An 18589-nucleotide genomic window follows, 5' to 3' on the forward strand; every position below is an offset into this window, starting at 1 on the left:
TTGGAAACCAAGACTTACGAAGAGAGACTGGGGGAACTGGGCATGGATAGCTTAGAAAAAAAGAGGGCCAGAGTGGACATGATAGCAGTCTACAAGTATACGAGGGGATGTCACAGAGAGGAGGGGATCACTTTATTCTCCAGGGCACCAGAGGGCCGGATGAGGAACAACGGCTGGAAGCTGACCAAGGAGAGATTCAACATGGAGATAAGGAAGAACTTCCTGACAGTCAGAGCGATCAACCAATGGAACAACCTACCAGTGGACAGTGTGAACTCCAACACTCTGGACATTTTAAAGAGAAGATTGAACTGCCACTTCACTGGTGTGCTATAGGGTTCCTGCTTGGAAAGGGGGTTGAACTTGATGGCCTTCATGGTCCCTTTCAACTCTAACAATAAATAAATAAATGAATTTCCTATGACTTCTAACGTTTCACTAAAGAGCAGAGAGGAACATAGAGAGGGTGAAGGAAATGATGGAGCGGCAAACTTCCAAACTGTTATAACTTCAGGACGGGATTGCACTGGAGGAGAGGGTTAAGCTGCCATTGGTTTAAGACGCTGAAGGGCCGCACTTACCTTTCCCTACCAGATCGGTCCTGGAGGTGGGTGGGTTCACCGGTGGCGGTGGGTGCATGCACTCCAGTGCGAGAATTTGCTTCTGAGCATGCTCAGTTGGCAAAAGTCACCGAAATCTCACATGAGGACGTTCGCATGCTAGGGGTGAGATGCAATTTTCTGCAATTTCTTTGCTTCCACCCATGGGCAGAAGCAAATTCTTGCATGGGTGTGCGCGGGGCATCCACTACCAAATCTGCAATCCCAGGAATACCAGGACCAGCCCAATACTGGTTTAAGAAAAGTATCATCTCCTGCATCAGCTGAAGCAGATCTAACCCGTGAATAGTATATTTATAACTAGTGTTGGGCGAACCGAACCCGCACAATCTGGGTCCGTACCGAATTTTGTGGTGTTCAGCATGCCGGACCCGAACCCGATTTTTTTTAAAAAATTGTGCTCCGGTTCGACATTTATGCCGAACACTGCGAAAGCCACTGCCCGGCTGTCATCTGCTGAGAAGAGGAGGAGGATCCGGGCGCCGGTGGCGGCGGAGGAAGGCGAACACCAGGGAGCTGTCGGACGGTCGGGAGGATGGGAGGGAGGCACAAAAGGAGTTGGGGAATCTCTCCCACGAAGAGATTCCATGGGCGGAGCTTTGACGTCACGCATACCGGCAGGTTGCTAAGGATGCCAGGGTGATCACTTCCTGGATTCCACCTTTTGTGGCCGGAAAAGGCGGGAAGAAGCCTCCGTGGGGTCTCTCTAGGAATCTCCTGGGAGGAAACAGGGCCTCCACCCTCCCTGTGGTTTCCCCAATCGCACGAATTATTTGCTTTTACATTGATTCCTATGGGAAAAATTGATTCTTCTTACAAACGTTTCTACTTAAGAGCCTGATCACGGAATGAATTAAGTTCGTAAGTAGAGGTACCATTAATAGTATATTTCTGTTTCGTTTGCAGATAAGTTAAGGGATGGTGCTAGGGGTGAGATGCTCTCGGTTTGGGTGTGCCTGTTGGTCACTGGAGAGCCGATCGCAAAGGGAGTGCAAGGCTCCGCCTATCCATTGCCATTTGGGTTCTTTCACCCTCTGCGCATACACAGAATGCTTTGTGCATGCGCAGAGGGTAAAAGAATCCAAATGGCGGTATCCAGTTGGGTGGGCGGAGCCTCACGCTCCCTTTGCAAGCGGTTCTTCGACGACCAACAGGCGCGCCCGAACTGGGAGAATTTCACCCCTGGATGGTGCATATAGGGCAGTGATGGCTAACCTTTTAGTTATTTTCAGCTTTCCATTGGTTGGTTTCCTTGTGTTGCACAAAGAATTGTAAAAGAAATGTTCTTCCTAAATACAAGTGCGAGTACAAGTGCAAAGCTCTTAATCACTTTGTGACCACTTATATCTGACAGGTGACAATTTTCAGTTGGCACTTTCTGTAGCAAAGAGAAACAAACTCTTGACTTTCTGCCCATTCTCTACTTTACTTGTTTATATAATAGCATACGCCTCCCCTAACAGGTTTAGAGCTTCAAAGACTTTGTATTTATTTTAATGTAGGTATTGCTACCGAAAATGGATTAATGTAATGTAATAATAGCGGATGTGTACTCTCTTCAGCTAAATTAGGCATTAATGTAGGGAAAATTCTCAATATTACCACTGTGCTTTTTTCTCACAATTCCTCACGGGGACCTGATTTCCATGTTTTCCTCCAGATATTTTGTCTTCCAATCAAAAATGTATCTGTGCCCTACACACAGTGAAAGGCTGCAATTTTTTTTACTACCACACTGTGGGCGTGGCTTATTTTGTGGGTGTGGCTTGATGGCCATGTGACCACGTGGGAGCGGCTTGACGATTATTATTATTATTATTATTATTATTATTATTATTATTATTATTATTATTAATTAGATTTGTATGCCGCCCCTCTTCGTAGACTCGGGGCGGCTCACAACAGCAATAAAACAATTCATGACAAATGTAATAATTTTAAAACATTAAAAAAAAAAACCCGCTATTAAGCAGACATACACACAGACATACCATACATAAATTGTATAGGCCTGGGGGAGATATCTCAATTCTCCCATGCCTGGCGGCAAAGGTGGGTTTTAAGGAGTTTACGAAAGACAAAAAGGGTGGGGGCAGTTCTAATCTCCGTGGGGACCTGGTTTCAGAGAGTCGGGGCCACCACAGAGAAGGCTCTTCCCCTGGGACCCGTCAAACGACATTGTTTAGTCGACAGGACCCGGAGAAGGCCAACTCTGTGGGACCTAATCGGTCGCTGGGATTCGTGCGGCAGAAGGCAGTCCCGGAGATATTCTGGTCAGGTGCCGTAAAGGGCTTTATAGGTCATCACCAACACTTTGAATTAGTTTAGTTTAGTTTAGTTTATTTAGATTTGTATGCCGCCCCTCTCCGAAGACTCGGGGCGGATAACAACAACAAAAAACAATGTAACAAATCTAATATTAAAAAGTAATCTAAAAACCCCAATTTAAGAGACCAATCATACCAACAAACATACCATGTATAAATTCTATAAGCCTAGGGGGAAAGGAGAAAAACCTTTCAATTCCCCCATGTGAATTGTGACCGGAGTGGCTTAAAGATCATGTGACTGGCTTAAAGATGGCCAACTTGACATCACTCACGTCAAGGATTTGAGTTAGGGTGAGGGTTAGGGTTAGGGTGCCTGGCCTCTCCTCGCCTCAAAGAAATACAATTTCCCTATCTATTTACTATTGCTGAAGATCCAAAATATACCATTTAATTCTGTGTATATAGGCCATATGTATACATACATATTACGCACAGGCACACAAAAATATACATTATCTACTATATAAACTGTATGTGTATGTACACACAGAGAGACACGCACAGCTCTCCCAAAATTATACACATTCAACTTCATTTAATGCAATAGGAAAAACAGACCCAGAGCTGAGAAGGGAATTTTTTTTAAAAAAATGCAAAATATTTTTACCCGTTCTGCGTACCTGACCATACCCGTAGGAGCCAATCACTGCATACACATTAATACAATGTTGCATTGGACCTTTAATGGAATAATATATAATATAATAAAATAAAATAATCTTTGGGGATGATTGACAGGTTCTCTCCAAAGGTCATGGTGCCTTTAGCTCGATCTGACCAATTGGGGGGAACCCGTCTTTGGGTCCCGCCCATCTCTATCCCCTTGTAGGGGTTAGACGGCGAGACCTCCCACATGCAGGTGCATGGCGGAGCCCTTCACCTGGATCAGCATGGAGCTACGCCCATAAGTTGCCCCAGAAGTTTTTCTGACCTCATTTTCCGCCCCGGAAGTAATTGTTTGACCCTGCGGGTCCTTGTTAGGCTTTAGTTAAATTTATGCTAATTTAATGAATAAATTATGCAAATTTAATTAATAAAAATGACCCATTTTAAATCCAGCTCTCTGTGTCCGTGTCGTTACTCCGCCTCGGGCTGCAATAATATTTTTTCCTTTACCATTTTTTCCCATGCCAAAAAAAGACCATCAGTAGTTTTCCGTTATTTATGAACAAAAACAATGATTAAGTATTTTACGCCCCCTTCCTCTTCTGCTGAAACGACTCCTAAGGGGTTTTACGCATCAATCATCGGAATCGTTGCCATCGTTTTTACAATAAAGATGACATGCATAAAAGGAAACAGCGATGGGAAGGGAAGAGGAAAAGGATGATGATTGACTGGTAGGAGGAAATCAAAGGCGCCTTGTCTTTGCCGTTGTTGATGAGATAAGCTTGCTTTTAATTTCTCAGTCTGTTGCAAACTCTCAGAGAAAATTGTAAACAAAACTTGACTGTCTGCCGTAAGATATTTATTCTTCTTAGTCAGTGCAGATTGTCCTTGAATCACATCAATTCATTTACTGACGGTTCAAAGTCACACCAGCACTTATGACCGTTTTTCACTTTTACGGCATTTGCAAGTGATCTTGGTCATGTGGTCAAAATTCGGATGCTTGACAACTGGCATGTGTTTGTGTTGGTTGTAGGGTCCGGTGGTCATGTGATCACCTTTCTGACGAGCAAAGCCAATAGGGAAGCCAGAGTTACTTAACAACTGCAAAGTCTGCGGAGAGGGGCGGCATACAGATCCAATAAATAATAATAATAAAAAATAATAATAATGATTCACTTAACAACTGAGGTGAGAAAAGGTCGTAAAATTCGTCAAAACTAACTTAACAAATGTTTCGCTTAGCAACACAAATTTTGGGCTCAATTGTGACAGTAAGTCTAGGACAGTACTGTACAGTGGCACCTCTGCTTACGAACTTAATTTGTTCCGTGACCAGGTTCTTAAGTAGAAAAGTTCATAAGAAGAAGCAATTTTTCCCATAGGAATCAATGTAAAAATAAATAATGTGTGCGATTGGGGAAACCACAGGGAGGGTGGAGGCCCTGTTTTCTCCCAGAAAATTCCTAGAGAGGCCCCACAGAGGCTTGTCCCTGCCTTTTCTGGCCCTGTTTCCTCCCAGAAGATTTCTAGAGAGGCCCCACGGTGGCTTCTCCCTGCCTTTTCCGGTTACAGTTTCAGAGGCTCAGGTTTGTAAGTGGAAAATGGTTCTTGAGAAGAGGCAAAAAAATCTTGAACACCTGGTTCTTATCTAGAAAAGTTCGCAAGTAGAGGCGTTCGTAGGTAGAGATACCTGTATTTTCTTTTGCGGATCTTGTCATTCTTTGCTTTTTATATTCTATTGTTACTTTTTCCAATTCCTTTTCTTGTTCAGTTAATTGGAATTCTTGTCCCCTTGCTGCCTCATCCAGTAATTTCTCTTCTCTTCTCAATTCTAGCTCTCTCATTCCTTCTTCAGCCTGTGTGTGATTCTTATGTTCTCTTCGCAGTTCCAGCTCTCTTATTCATCCCTCTGTGTACATATATATATCTTTTATGTGCACAGAGGAACGAATTTTCATTGTCAGCAAAAATATGTTATATTTATATTTATATTTATATTTATATTTATATTTATATTTATATTTATATTTATATTTATATTTATATTTATATTTATATTTATATTTATATTTATATTTATATTTATATTTATATTTATATTTATATTTATATTTATATTTATATTTATATTTATATTTATATTTATATTTATATTTGAAACATAGAAGATTGACGGCAGAAAAAGACCTCATGGTCCATCTAGTCTGCCCTTATATTATTTCCTGTATTTTATCTTAGGATGGATATATGTTTATCCCAGGCATGTTTAAATTTAGTTATTGTGGATTTACCAACCACGTCTGCTGGAAGTTTGTTCTAAGCATCTATTCCTCTTTCAGTAAAATAATATTTTCTCACGTTGCTTCTAATCTTTCCCCCAACTAGCCTCAGATTGTGCCCTCTTATAAGGGGGCACAATCTGAGGCTAGTTGGGCGACTAAAGCTTTACCTCCTAATTAAGATTTTTATAATTTGAAAGTATCTGGTTGTCTATCCCAGCCTTAAATCCCCAGCTTTCCCCTTGTACCCAGAACAGATTGAGCAATGTTGCTGCAGTAGAGCTCAAATGTTTTTCAGTGATTTGTTACCGGCACAGTGTTACACAATCAAAGGTGTGCCTCTCTCTCTATGCCTCTACTTGGTTAGAGCAGAGGTTGCCTTTATGCAGGAACAGAAAACCACATTTGTGGGCACACTAAATGCACCAAATCTCCCCACACTGAGAAGCGAAACAAGAGCAAAAGTCAATTTTTGAATTGCCCGTCTCCTGAGATAAGAATCGTGTGTCAACAACCGCAGAGAGAAATATCGAAAGAAAGCCAACTTTCCTATCCCTAATCTCCATTTTGTCTTAGATCGCAAATGACTAATAGAGGATCGTGTAGGTGGGGGAAAGCAGGATTATCTGGTGGATCTGTTTTTGACTAGGCCGTATTAAAGTCGTTGCAGAGTTTGGTAAACAAAGTAACGTGGTGGATTATACGGGGAAATGGGCTGCTGCAGGATTTTCCCCCATTCCCTTCGTTCTTAGAAAAATTAGGATTCGCTCAAGTCCTGGGAATCTTGGTGTCTTTCAAAGGAGTTTAAGAAAGGGCATTTAGAAATAATAGATTTTTTTTCTTTTAAAAAAAGGTGAATGGTGAGTAAAGATATTAAGTAAGGAGAGGGAGCAATACGGCTTAAAATTAAGAGGCATGAGAGAATCTTTTGGGAAGTTAAGCTATAGCGGTTACTTTGGGAAAAAAATTGAAAATTAATTGGTAGTAAACCCAAGAGACAAAAACTAACATATTTTTCAGAATATAAGACGCACCTTTTTCCTCCCTAAAAGAGGCTGAAAATTTGGGTGCATCTTATATTCCAAATGTCACTTTTCCGAAGCTTCCCCCCTCCCCAACCCTGAATATCTGCTGGAATCCCAGGTTTCCTCAAGGGTTCTGCACACTCCTTAACAGTATATTATTGACATATTTTAAGGTATGTGTATTGATATACAGTGGTACCTCTACTTACGAACTTAATTCATTCCGTGACCAGGTTCTTAAGTAGAAAAGTTTGTAAAAAGAAGCAATTTTTCCCATAGGAATCAATGTAAAAGCAAATAATGCATGTGATTGGGGAAACCACGGGCCCTGTTTCCTCCCAGAAGATTCCTAGAGAGGCCCCATGGAGGCTTCCCACCTTTTCCTGCCCTGTTTCCTCCCAGGAGATTCCTAGAGAGGCCCCATGGAGGCTTCTCCCCACCTTTTCTGGCCCTGTTTCCTCCTAGGAGATTTCTAGAGAGGCCCCACAGAGTCTTCTCCCCACCTTTTCCAGCCCCGTTTCCTCCCAGGAGATTCCTAGAGAGGCCCCACGGAGGCTTCTCCCTGCCTTTTCCGGTTACAGTTTCGGAGGCTCGGGTTTGTAAGTGGAAAATGGTTCTTGAGAAGAGGCAAAAAAAATCATGAACATCCGGTTCTTATCTAGAAAAGTTTGTAAGTAGAGGTGCTCTTAGGTAGAGGTACCACTGTATAAATGAAAATTGTGGAGAATTTTTTAAAAAAAATTACCAAAAAAAAGAGTTTTAGAAGAGCCCTTCCTGCGATGCTTCCCAACTGAATGGAAACTCCCATGAAGTTTATGTCAGAAATGGTGCTTTCATACCATGGAGTTGCCTCTGTTTTTCAACGGGCAGATTTTACACAGCCCTGTAGATGACCTTCAAGGGTGTAGATGGGCTTAAAGATCAGCAGCCCTGGTATCATTGTGGTGACGAAAGTCCCCAAATTGTATTAGATGTTGTGTGAAGAAGTTGTTCTTTTATCTCGTCATCTTCAGACTCAGCAAGGGTTGGCTAAAACCCAGTGAATATGTCCAATACACACGCAATACACAAAGCCTCCAGAAGAGGCTTCAGAGAGCTTGTGAATGTTCTGTTTTACAAAGAGAAGCCTTGGATTTAACTCCTCCCCCCCTCTAATTCTATCTTTCTTTCTTGTTTTGCAGGATTGCAGTGTTTCTGGTAAGAAAATTAACATTTTTAATGAAACTTACTCTTTGTTGAACTTGAGCCCGGGCAGCAGTGGGCTACTAGCCGGAATGCTAAATTGCACTCGCCCCCACGGTTTGTACATTCTTGCAGGACCAATGTGATTTTGCTGCTGCACCTGTGGAGCTAGCAAAATCGCGCAAGGAGCTGCAGGTGCACCCGTGTTTTGGCATGCACGGAAGCAAAAAAACCTCGCTGAAACACGGGCGCACCTGCGGTTCTGTGCGTGATTTTGCTTCCTCCACAGGTGCAGCAGCAAAATCGCGCTGGCTCCACAAAAACTTACGAGCCGCGGCAGTGAGCGCAATTAGCGTTCCGGCTCCAGCCCGGGAAATATGGAGATATCAATTGGGATCTGAATGAGGGGTGCGGAACGGAGATCGTGCAGCATTCAGTTGGGCTGAGGTTAGAGTAGACAACCAGGGGTCTTTGGTGCTCTCATCTGATGGATTCTCTTGACCAGCTTAATTGATGATGGTACCTAGTTGGGTAATGAAACTTCTGCAAGAAACAACCAAGCTCAGAGAGCACCAACTCTCATTTCAACTCTTGAGTTACAAATATTTATTTGTTTGCTTGTTTGCTTGTTTGCTTGTTTGCTTGTTTGCTTGTTTATTTATTTATTGATTTGATTTGATTTGATTTGATTTGTATGCCACCCCTCTCCGAAGACTCGGGGTGGCTAACAACAATGAAAAGACAATGTAAACAAATCTAATGTTAAAAATAATCTAAAAAACCCCAATTTAAAGAACCATACAAGCATACCATGTATAAATTCTATAAGCCTAGGGGGAAGTGAAATTTCAATTCCCCCATGCCTGACGACAGAGGTGGGTTTTAAGGAGCTTGTGAAAGGCAAGGAGGGTGGGGGCAACTCTGATATCTGGGGGGAGCTGGTTCCAGAGGGTCAGGGCCACCACAGAAAAGGCTCTTCTCCTGGGTCCCGCCAAGTGACATTGTTTAGTCGACGGGACCCAGAGAAGGCCAAATCTGTGGGACCTAACCGGTCGCTGGGATTCGTGCGGCAGAAGGCAGTCCCGGAGATATTCTGGTCCGATGCCATGAAGGGCTTTATAGGTCATAACCAACACTTGGTAGGAAACCAGTGCAGATTTGATTCCAAGGCGTTGTGACTTGAGATCAATGGTGCACCACTACAAAAACTGTTAAATTTGCCCTCGTGGGTTTTTGAAGAGCTTTTTGATTTCAGCTACTGTAGCATATCGTCTTATCCATGGCATGAAGACACCCTGTTGACTTTTTAAAAAACAACAACAACACTATTCTATTAATTTGATGTTATCCCCAGATACCCAGCTAAATTTGAAAGTTACCGTATTTTTCAAAGTATACGATGCACCTAGATTTTAGAGGAGGGAAACAAGGAAAATATTATTTGAACCACATGGTGTAGATATATATTATTTCATAAAATACCAGTGTAGCAGAATACGTTTTACAACCATGTACACTTTCTACAGCCATGTACATTTTTTACAAACTTCAAACGTGGCAGCTTTAAGACTAGTGGACTTCAACTCCCAGAATTCCTCCTCCAGTCATGCTAGCTCAGGAAAGGGAGTTGAAGTCACGGCAACACTCATAAATTCCATGCCTCTGGCCATAGGCCCAAATTTTGATCAGAGGTGCTTGATTGTTGCAAGTGCAAGGACTGATCATTATTATTATTATTTATTAGATTTGTATGCCGCCCCTCTCCGTAGATTCGGGATCATAAAGTCCCCTCTTTCAGCACCATTGCAACTTGAACAATTGCTAAACACCTGCGGATAGAACAAGAAGCTGGGTGGAAGCTGAACAAGGAGAGAAACAACTTAGAACTAAGGAGAAATTTCCTGACAGTTAGAACAATGAATCAGTGGAACAGCTCACCTCCAGAAGTTGTGAATGCTCCAACACTGGAAGTTTTAAAGAAGATGTTGGATAACCATTTGTCTGAAGTGGTGTAGGGTTTCCTGCCTAAGCAGGGGGTTGGACTAGAAGACCTCCAAGGTCTCTTCCAACTCTGTTGTCGTTGTTGTTGTTAACAGCCACACTTATGGTTGTAAGTCAAGGATTATCTGTAACACAGTTTAGATAGCAATAACATTTAGATTTATATATCGCTTCACAGTGCTTTACAGCCTTCTCTAAGCTATTTTTACAGCTTAGAGAGGGTATATTGCCCCCCAACAATCTGGGTCTTCATTTTACCGACCTCGGAAGGATGGAAGGCTGAGTCAACCTTGAACCTATTGAGATTCGATCTGCCAAACTGCTGGCAGCCGGTGATCAGCAGAAGTAGCTTGCAGTACTGTACTGCACTCTAACCACTGCACTACCAAGACTCTCTGAGTTTGGGTGTTTTTCTTCCCCTCCACCGCTTAGTATGATGTACAAACCCACTCATTATTGGGTTAACATTCTATGTGAACCAAAAACAAATTATTTTTCTTTAAAATATCCTGCCTTAGCACCGTGCGAATGCAGTCAATCAAACGTGCTGGTTTGCTTTGGAAAATCACCGAAGAAATCCACGTCCTTACTGCAATAGAGGAATTCTTCTTTTTTCTATGTTACGTGCTAATATTACAGAAATCCTGCCCTGTTTTACTGCTTCCTTTGGAGCGTGTGCAAGTAGCCATTGTAAATAGACTTAACAATCAGCTATTGTATAGACACTATAATGCGAGTTAGGTATCCAAACAAGCTTTCTTATCCAGTCTCTAAATGGATTTGTTTATTAGAGGATTACATGGAAAGGAAGATACCTAATGGCTGAGTTTGCACATCAGGTAAAGACAAAACCAAACAAATCCTAATCAAATGTGAGTTGATTATAAACCAGGCAAATATGTCACCAAGGGCATTTAAATAGATCACTCACCAGGGAATAGGTAAACATATATGGTTTTTGCTAGGTACTTCTTGTCCTTTTTCTATAGAGACATACGCATTGCACTTTGATGCCTTACACCTTTTTTGCCTTACACGCAGGTTGTGCGTGTGGATTAATGTAAACTTTGCCCTAGAACCTGTTTGCAGTTCAATGTGCCAGTTTACGTATTTATTTCATTAGTCAATTCGTGATGGCTGCCCACAGCTCACATTAGAGAAACATATTTCGGCTGTGGCGAGGGGGGCGTTTGCCCAGGTTCGCCTGGTGCACCAGTTGCGGCCCTATTTGGATCGGGAGTCACTGCTCACAGTCACTCATGCCCTCATCACCTCGAGGTTCGACTACTGTAACACTCTCTACATGGAGCTACCTTTGAAAAGTGTTCTGAAACTTCAGATCGTGCAGAATGCAGCTGCGAGAGCAATCATGGGCTTCTCTAAGTATGCCCATGTTACACCAACACTCCGCAGTCTGCATTGGTTGCCGATCAGTTTCCGGTCACAATTCAAAGTGTTGGTCATCACCTATAAAGCCCTTCATGGCACCGGACCAGGGTATCTACGAGACCGCCTTCTGCCACACGAATCCCAGCGACCAGTTAGGTCCCACAGAGTCGGCCTTCTCCGTGTCCCGTCAACAAAACAATGTCATTTGGCGGGCCCCAGGGGAAGAGCCTTCTCTGTGGTGGTCCTGGCCCTCTGGAACCAACTCCCCCCGGAGATTAGAATTGCCCCCACCCTGCTCGCCTTTCGTAAGCTCCTTAAAACCCACCTCTGCCATCAGGCATGGGGGAACTGAGATATTCTTTCCCCCTAGGCCTTTACAATTTATGCATGGTATGTTTGTTTGTATGTATGTTTGGTTTTACAAATAAGGGTTTTTTAACTGTTTTAGTATTGGATTTACATGCTGTTTTGTACTACTGTTGTTAGCCGCCCCAAGTCTACGCAGAGGGGCAGCATACAAATCCAAGAAATAAAATAAATAAAAAATAATAATATTTCATTAGTCAATTCGTGATGGCTGCCCATCTCAACAAATAACTCTGGATGGCAAAATCAGAAATGATTTGGCTCATAAATACAAAGATTGAAACCCATAGTAGCAACCAAAGAAGATAACAGATTAAACATTTGAACTTGAGGCCCAACGTGGATTCACGACCAGACACTGGGATTCAGGCCTCTCTCTACTACACAGTTATTAATTGTAGCTTCAAAATCTTTGGGGTGTGTGTGTTTCCTAGGAAGCTCAATATAGAACCGGTCCGAACTGCCAGCAACCCATCTCGGCTGTGGTTTTCTTGTCAAAATTTCCCTTGCTGGCTTCTTCCTAGGGCTGAGAGAGAGGGACTGCCCCAAGGTCACCTAGTTGGCTTTATGTGTAACGCAAGACTAGAACTCTAGCTTGATGCTCTAATTCATTATTGCTTAACATTCTGGCTGAGGAATTCTGGGTGTTGAACTCCCCACGTCTTAATATGGCCAAGGTTAATATTGTTCTACAAACTTGCGTCCTTCTTCTGATTTGCTCTTCTTTGCTTTGTATTGGAAGATACTGACTTACTATATTTTTCAGAGCATAAGAAGTACCTTCCCCCGCCCTAAAAGAGGGTGGAAATGTAGATGTATCTTATATACCAAATACAGCCATTTTTGGCCTCTCAAAGCCCTCCCTCCTCCACCTGCAGAGAACTCTTGGGTGCTGGGGAATGGCAAAAAGGCCTCTGTTTTTGTGAAAAACAGGCCATTTTTAATCCAGGGTTTTTTTTCATAAAAATGGGGTTGAAGAAAGGGTCTGGGAAGCCTGCAGACTGCTCCTGGGGACTTGGGGAAAGTTTCCGGTCACAATTCAAAGTGTTGGTTATGACCTATAAAGCCCTTCATGGCATCGGACCAGGATATCTCTGGGACCGCCTTCTGCCGCACGAATCCCAGCGACCAGTCAGGTCCCACAGAGTTGGTCTTCTCTGGGTCCTGTCAACTAAACAATGTTGTCTGGCGGCCCCGACCCTCTGGAACCAGCTCCCCCCAGAGATTAGGATTGCCCCCACCCTCCTTGCCTTTCGTAAACTCCTTAAAACCCACCTCTGCCGTCAGGCATGGGGGAACTGAGACATCTTCCCCAGGCCTATATAGTTTATGTATGGTATGTTGTGTGCACGTTTTTTAAATTATGGGTTTTTAACTTTGTAATATTAGATTTGTATTGTATATTGTTTTCCATTGCTGCTGTGAGCCGCCCCGAGTCTGCGGAGAGGGGCGGCATACAAATTTAATAAATAATAATAAATAATAATAATAATAATTGTTTGCATGATAGTGGCCGCCATCTTGAATTTTTGGATCCTTGTGGAAAAACCCAATTCTGGTCCCATTTGCTTCTTTTTTGTGACTCAACTGATTTCCTCTCTCCCTGTTTATCTCTGTATCCTTGACAGAGTCCTTTGGAAGTGGGGCAGCTTATAAGTCGAAGGAAGGAACGAAGGAAGGAAGGAAGGAAGGAAGGAAGGAAGGAGGGAATAGATATAGATAGATAGATAGATAGATAGATAGATAGATAGATAGATAGATAGATAGATAGATGATAGAGAGAGATAATAGATAGACAAATGATAGAGAGAGATAATAGATAGATAGATGATAGAGAGAGATAATAGATAGATAGATGATAGATAGATAGATAGATGATAGAGAGAGATAATAGATAGACAAATGATAGAGAGAGATAATAGATAGACAGATGATAGAGAGAGATAATAGATAGATAGATGATAGATAGATAGATAGATAGATGGTAGAGAGAGATAATAGATAGACAGATGATAGAGAGAGAGAGAGATAGATAGATGATAGATAGATAGATAGATGATAGATAGATAGATAGATAGATAGATAGATGATAGAGAGAGATAATAGATAGATAGATGATAGATAGATAGATAGACAGACAGATGATAGAGAGAGATAATAGATAGATAGATGGTAGATAAATAGATAGATAGATAGATAGATAGATGATAGATAGATAGATAGATAGATAGATAGATAGATAGACAGACAGACAGACAGATGATAGAGAGAGATAGAGATCTTTGGGGGAAAGATCAAAAGCAACATGAGAAAATATTATTTTACTGAAAGAGTAGTAGATCCTTGGAACAAACTTCCAGCAGACGTGGTAGATAAATCCACAGTAACTGAATTTAAACATGCCTGGGATAAACATATATCCATCCTAAGATAAAATACAGAAAATAGTATAAGGGCAGACTAGATGGACCATGAGGTCTTTTTCTGCCGTCAGACTTCTATGTTTCTATAATAGATAGATAGATGATAGATAGATAGATAGATAGATAGATAGATAGATAGATAGATGATAGAGAGAGATAATAGATAGACAGATGATAGAGAGAGATAATAGATAGATAGATGATAGATAGATAGATAGATGATAGAGATAATAGATAGACAGATGATAGAGAGAGATAATAGATAGATAGATGATAGATAGATAGATGATAGATAGATAGATGATAGATAGATAGATAGATAGATAGATAGATAGATAGACAGACAGATGATAGAGAGAGATAATAGATAGATAGATGATAGATAGATAGATAGATAGATAGATAGATACATACATACATACATACATACATACATAACAAAGTAAGAAAAACGTATTTGTCTCTGCCTTTCAATCACTTTTTACTCTCTTCGACAGGAGATCCACCCAGCTTCTGTTCCCAATGCCAGCGCAAGCTGGAGGAAACCCCATCTCAGCTCTTGCCAGACCTTCTCCTAAGTGCAGTTCAGTGTTGCAACCATGAAGAACAGACCTGTCTGCAAATCTATGTGGCTCTGAACTCTACAGGTATGATGGAGCCCAGGTGGAGGGTGTTGAAGTTGGGGACTAGATTGCTGAAGGAGAGCTCAGGTTGTTGAGGGTGCAATAATTGTGGGAATCTTGATAGAACATTTGGAGTGCTATAGGTTAAGTTGGAAATGACAATGCCTTTCTAAGGCACAGCCTTGAAAACATTGTTTTCACAGTATTATTATTATTATTATTATTATTATTATTATTATTATTATTATTATTATTTTTCCTTCCTTTAGTACAATGTCAAATATCTTCTATTTCCAGTATAATAAAAAGCAGTATTTTGTTAGTAACTCTTGTATAATCTCAGGAAAAAATTGTAATACAAAATTCTTAATTTCTCTATAGATCTTTTGTCCCTTATTGCAAAAAAAAAAAAGTAATTATTTATCTAATCCTGTCGTCCAGCAATCAAAATCATCATGTATTACTTCTCTTCATTAATGTTCCCTCAAATATATACTGACAAATAATATTTCTAACATTATAATTAACTGATGGGCCACAGTGCCTCCTATTTCTATTTACACATTTTACTCAAATCTAAAAAACCCTATATCAAATCATAAACATTTAAAATACTAAAAAAGGGGGGGGGGGGGGAAAGAAAAGAAAAAATATATAACCAATTTCATACATTTTTTTTCCAGTACACCATAAATCATCTATTGTTCATTAATTCCATTTTTATGAATCTTTCAAAACCATCTCTGTTCTTATATGCCAATTTTACTTATCAAATTCGACTTGCTTTATTAAAACACTTCTTTAAAATATCTCTATTCTTATATTCTAATTTTACTTATCATATTCAATTTGCTTTATTTGTACATTTCAATAAAACTAATTAAGCTTATTTTAATATAATGAACCAACCTAATATTATTTCGTTTATCGAGGACTACCCGTAAATCCAATAAGTGCACAAATCATACAACATAAATATAAAACACATGGAATTCACCCTATTTGGGAAAGCTAGGATATAAGATCTTCCCTTCTTGTTTGTTTTGACTTTAGGTATTAAAGGCTTGGAACTGGACTTTTTCGTTCTAAGCTCTAAGCGTTTCGGCAAGCTTCAGGTCGTGAAAACGCAGGAGCATCAGAACAAAACTGTGGCTAAGGTAACGTATGCGCACAATAACCTGAACAAGGCACACTTGACCCATCTTGGGACCAGGTTATCTGAGAAACTGTTTCATGCTGGTTAGATCTACCCAGCCCACTAGAGCAGGGAGGCAAGCAATGTTGCGGTCCCATCCCCTAAGGCAGTGATGGTGAACCTTTTTTGTTTCACATGCCAAAAGGGGTGTGGGTGTGAGTGTGCTAGCATACGTGCATGTGCCCACACCCCTTCCCTTCCCCCCATCCATGCGCACCACCCCATTCATGCATACCTCCACCCCATATCTCCGGGAACCGCCTTCTGCCGCACGAATCCCAGTGACCAGTTAGGTCCCACAGAGTTGGCCTTCTCCGGGTCCTGTCAACTAAACAATGTCGTCTGGCGGGACCCAGGGGAAGAGCCTTCTCTGTGGCAGCCCCGACCCTCTGGAACCAGCTCCCCCCAGACATCAGAATTGCCCCCACCCTCCTCACCTTTTGTAAACTCCTTAAAACCCACCTCTGTCATCAGGCATGGGGGAATTGAGATATTCCTTTCCCCCCAGGCCTATACAATTTATGCATGGTATGTTTGTGTGTATGTTTGATTTTTAATAAGGGTTTTTAGTTATTTTAAATATTAGATTTGTCATATGCTGTTTTATTATTGTTGTTAGCCGCCCCGAGTCTACGGAGAGGGGCGGCATACAAATCAAATAAGTAAGTAAGTAAGTAAGTAAGTAAGTAAGTAAGTAAGTAAGTAAGTAAGTAAGTAAGTAAGTAAATAAATAAGTAAATAAGTAAATAGTAAATAAATAAATTAAAAATTAAAAAAACAAAATAATAAATAAACAAACAAACAAACAAATAAATAAATTCTGCCCCCCCACGCATGTGCACAGGCCTTGTCTGAAGCCTGGTAGGTGAAAAAAAATGCCAAAAGGGCAAATCGGAAGTTTGGAAAAATGCACTTCCGTTTTGCTGTTCTGCTGTTTTTTGTGCACTCCGGAGGGTTCAGGGAAGCTTCCTGAAGCTCCGGAGTGCAAAAACCAGCACAACGGGCAAACTGGAAGTTCTAGTTTGCCCATTGTGCTTTTTTGTGCACTCCGGGGCTTCAGGAAGTTTCCCTGAACCCTCCGGAGTGCAAAAAACAGTAGAACGGCAAACCGGAAGTGCATTTTTCCAAACTTCCGGTTTGTCTGTCGGGGGATTTTTGGCAAAGTCTCACGTGCCTTCTGTTATGGCTCCGCATGCCACCTGTGGAGATATATCTGGCGGGACCCAGAAGAAGGATCTTCTCCGTGGTGGCTCCCTTTCTCTGGAACACAATCCCTGTCAGTATATAAGAGTTCATGAATTAGAATAGCCATGGTAACAGGTTGTGAAGTAAATCTGGTTTCCCTATTGCGATTTGACAAGGAAGTCAATAAGGAAACCAGATTTACTTCACAACTCAACTACTCTTTAGTTGTTACCAACTTAACAACTACAGTGATTGTTGTTCTGTGGCAAGAAAGGTTGCAAAATGTGATAAAACTCACTTAACAACTGTCTCAATGGAAACTGCAGTTTAATGTTTCCAAATGTAAAATAATGCACTTTGGGAAAAGGAATCCTCAATCTGAGTATTGCATTGGCAGTTCTGTGTTAGCAAAAACTTCAGAAGAGAAGGATTTAGGGGTAGTGAATTCTGACAGTCTCAAAATGGGTGAGCAGTGTGGTCGGGTGGTAGGAAAAGCAAGCAGGATGCTTGGCTGCATAGCTAGAGGTATAACAAGCAGGAAGAGGGAGATTGTGATCCCCTTATATAGAGCGCTGGTGAGACCACATTTGGAATCCTGTGTTCAGTTCTGGAGACCTCACCTACAAAAAGATATTGACAAAATTGAATGGGTCCAAAGATGGGCTACAAGAATGGTGGAAGGTCTTAAGCATAAAACGTATCAGGAAAGACAATGAACTCAATCTGTATAGTCTGGAGGACAGAAGGAAAAGGGGGGACATGATCGAAACATTTAAATATGTTAAAGGGTTAAATAAGGTTCAGGAGGGAAGTGTTTTTAATAGGAAAGTGAACACAAGAACAAGGGGACACAATCTGAGGTTAGTTGGGGGAAAGATCAAAAGCAACGTGAGAAAATATTATTTCACTGAAAGAGTAATAGATCCTTGGAACAAACTTCCAGCAGACGTGGTTGGTAAATCCACAGTAACTGAATTTAAACATGCCTGGGATAAACATATATCCATTGTAAGATAAAATACAGGAAATAGTATAAGGGCAGACTAGATGGACCATGAGGTCTTTTTCTGCCGTCAGTCTTCTATGTTTCTATGTCTCAATGACAGAATAAACGAGTTGCAAAGGGACGTTGGATATCTTCTAGAATCTAGATCAACCCCTCCTCAAGAAGGAGACGCTATAGTATTACAAACAACAGGTGTTTCATGGGTGTGTGTGTTAATTGCGGTCATAAGGACTACCTGCATCAATACAAGTTATATAACAGGCATAAATTCAGTGAGTTAAGTACTCTATTCCATCCAGGGAAAACTGTAGGTGTAGAATTTCTCCCCCCTGGTAACCGCTTCTAGCTTGGAT

General features: G+C 41.3%; 1 protein-coding gene across 1 annotated transcript in view; it reads left to right on the top strand.

Annotated features, from left to right (window-relative positions):
- Positions 1 to 18589, top strand: part of LOC139155527 (interleukin-17 receptor E-like) — a 55021-nt gene that overhangs the window by 4666 nt on the left and 31766 nt on the right. Inside the window, exons 2-4 of the mRNA XM_070730693.1 lie at positions 8048 to 8063; positions 14725 to 14874; positions 15904 to 16007. Coding sequence (XP_070586794.1) covers positions 8048 to 8063; positions 14725 to 14874; positions 15904 to 16007 — 270 coding nt within the window. The remainder of the gene's footprint in view (positions 1 to 8047; positions 8064 to 14724; positions 14875 to 15903; positions 16008 to 18589) is intronic.

Source organism: Erythrolamprus reginae, unplaced genomic scaffold (assembly GCF_031021105.1).
Source record: "Erythrolamprus reginae isolate rEryReg1 unplaced genomic scaffold, rEryReg1.hap1 H_27, whole genome shotgun sequence".
NCBI classification, from domain to species: domain Eukaryota; kingdom Metazoa; phylum Chordata; class Lepidosauria; order Squamata; family Dipsadidae; genus Erythrolamprus; species Erythrolamprus reginae.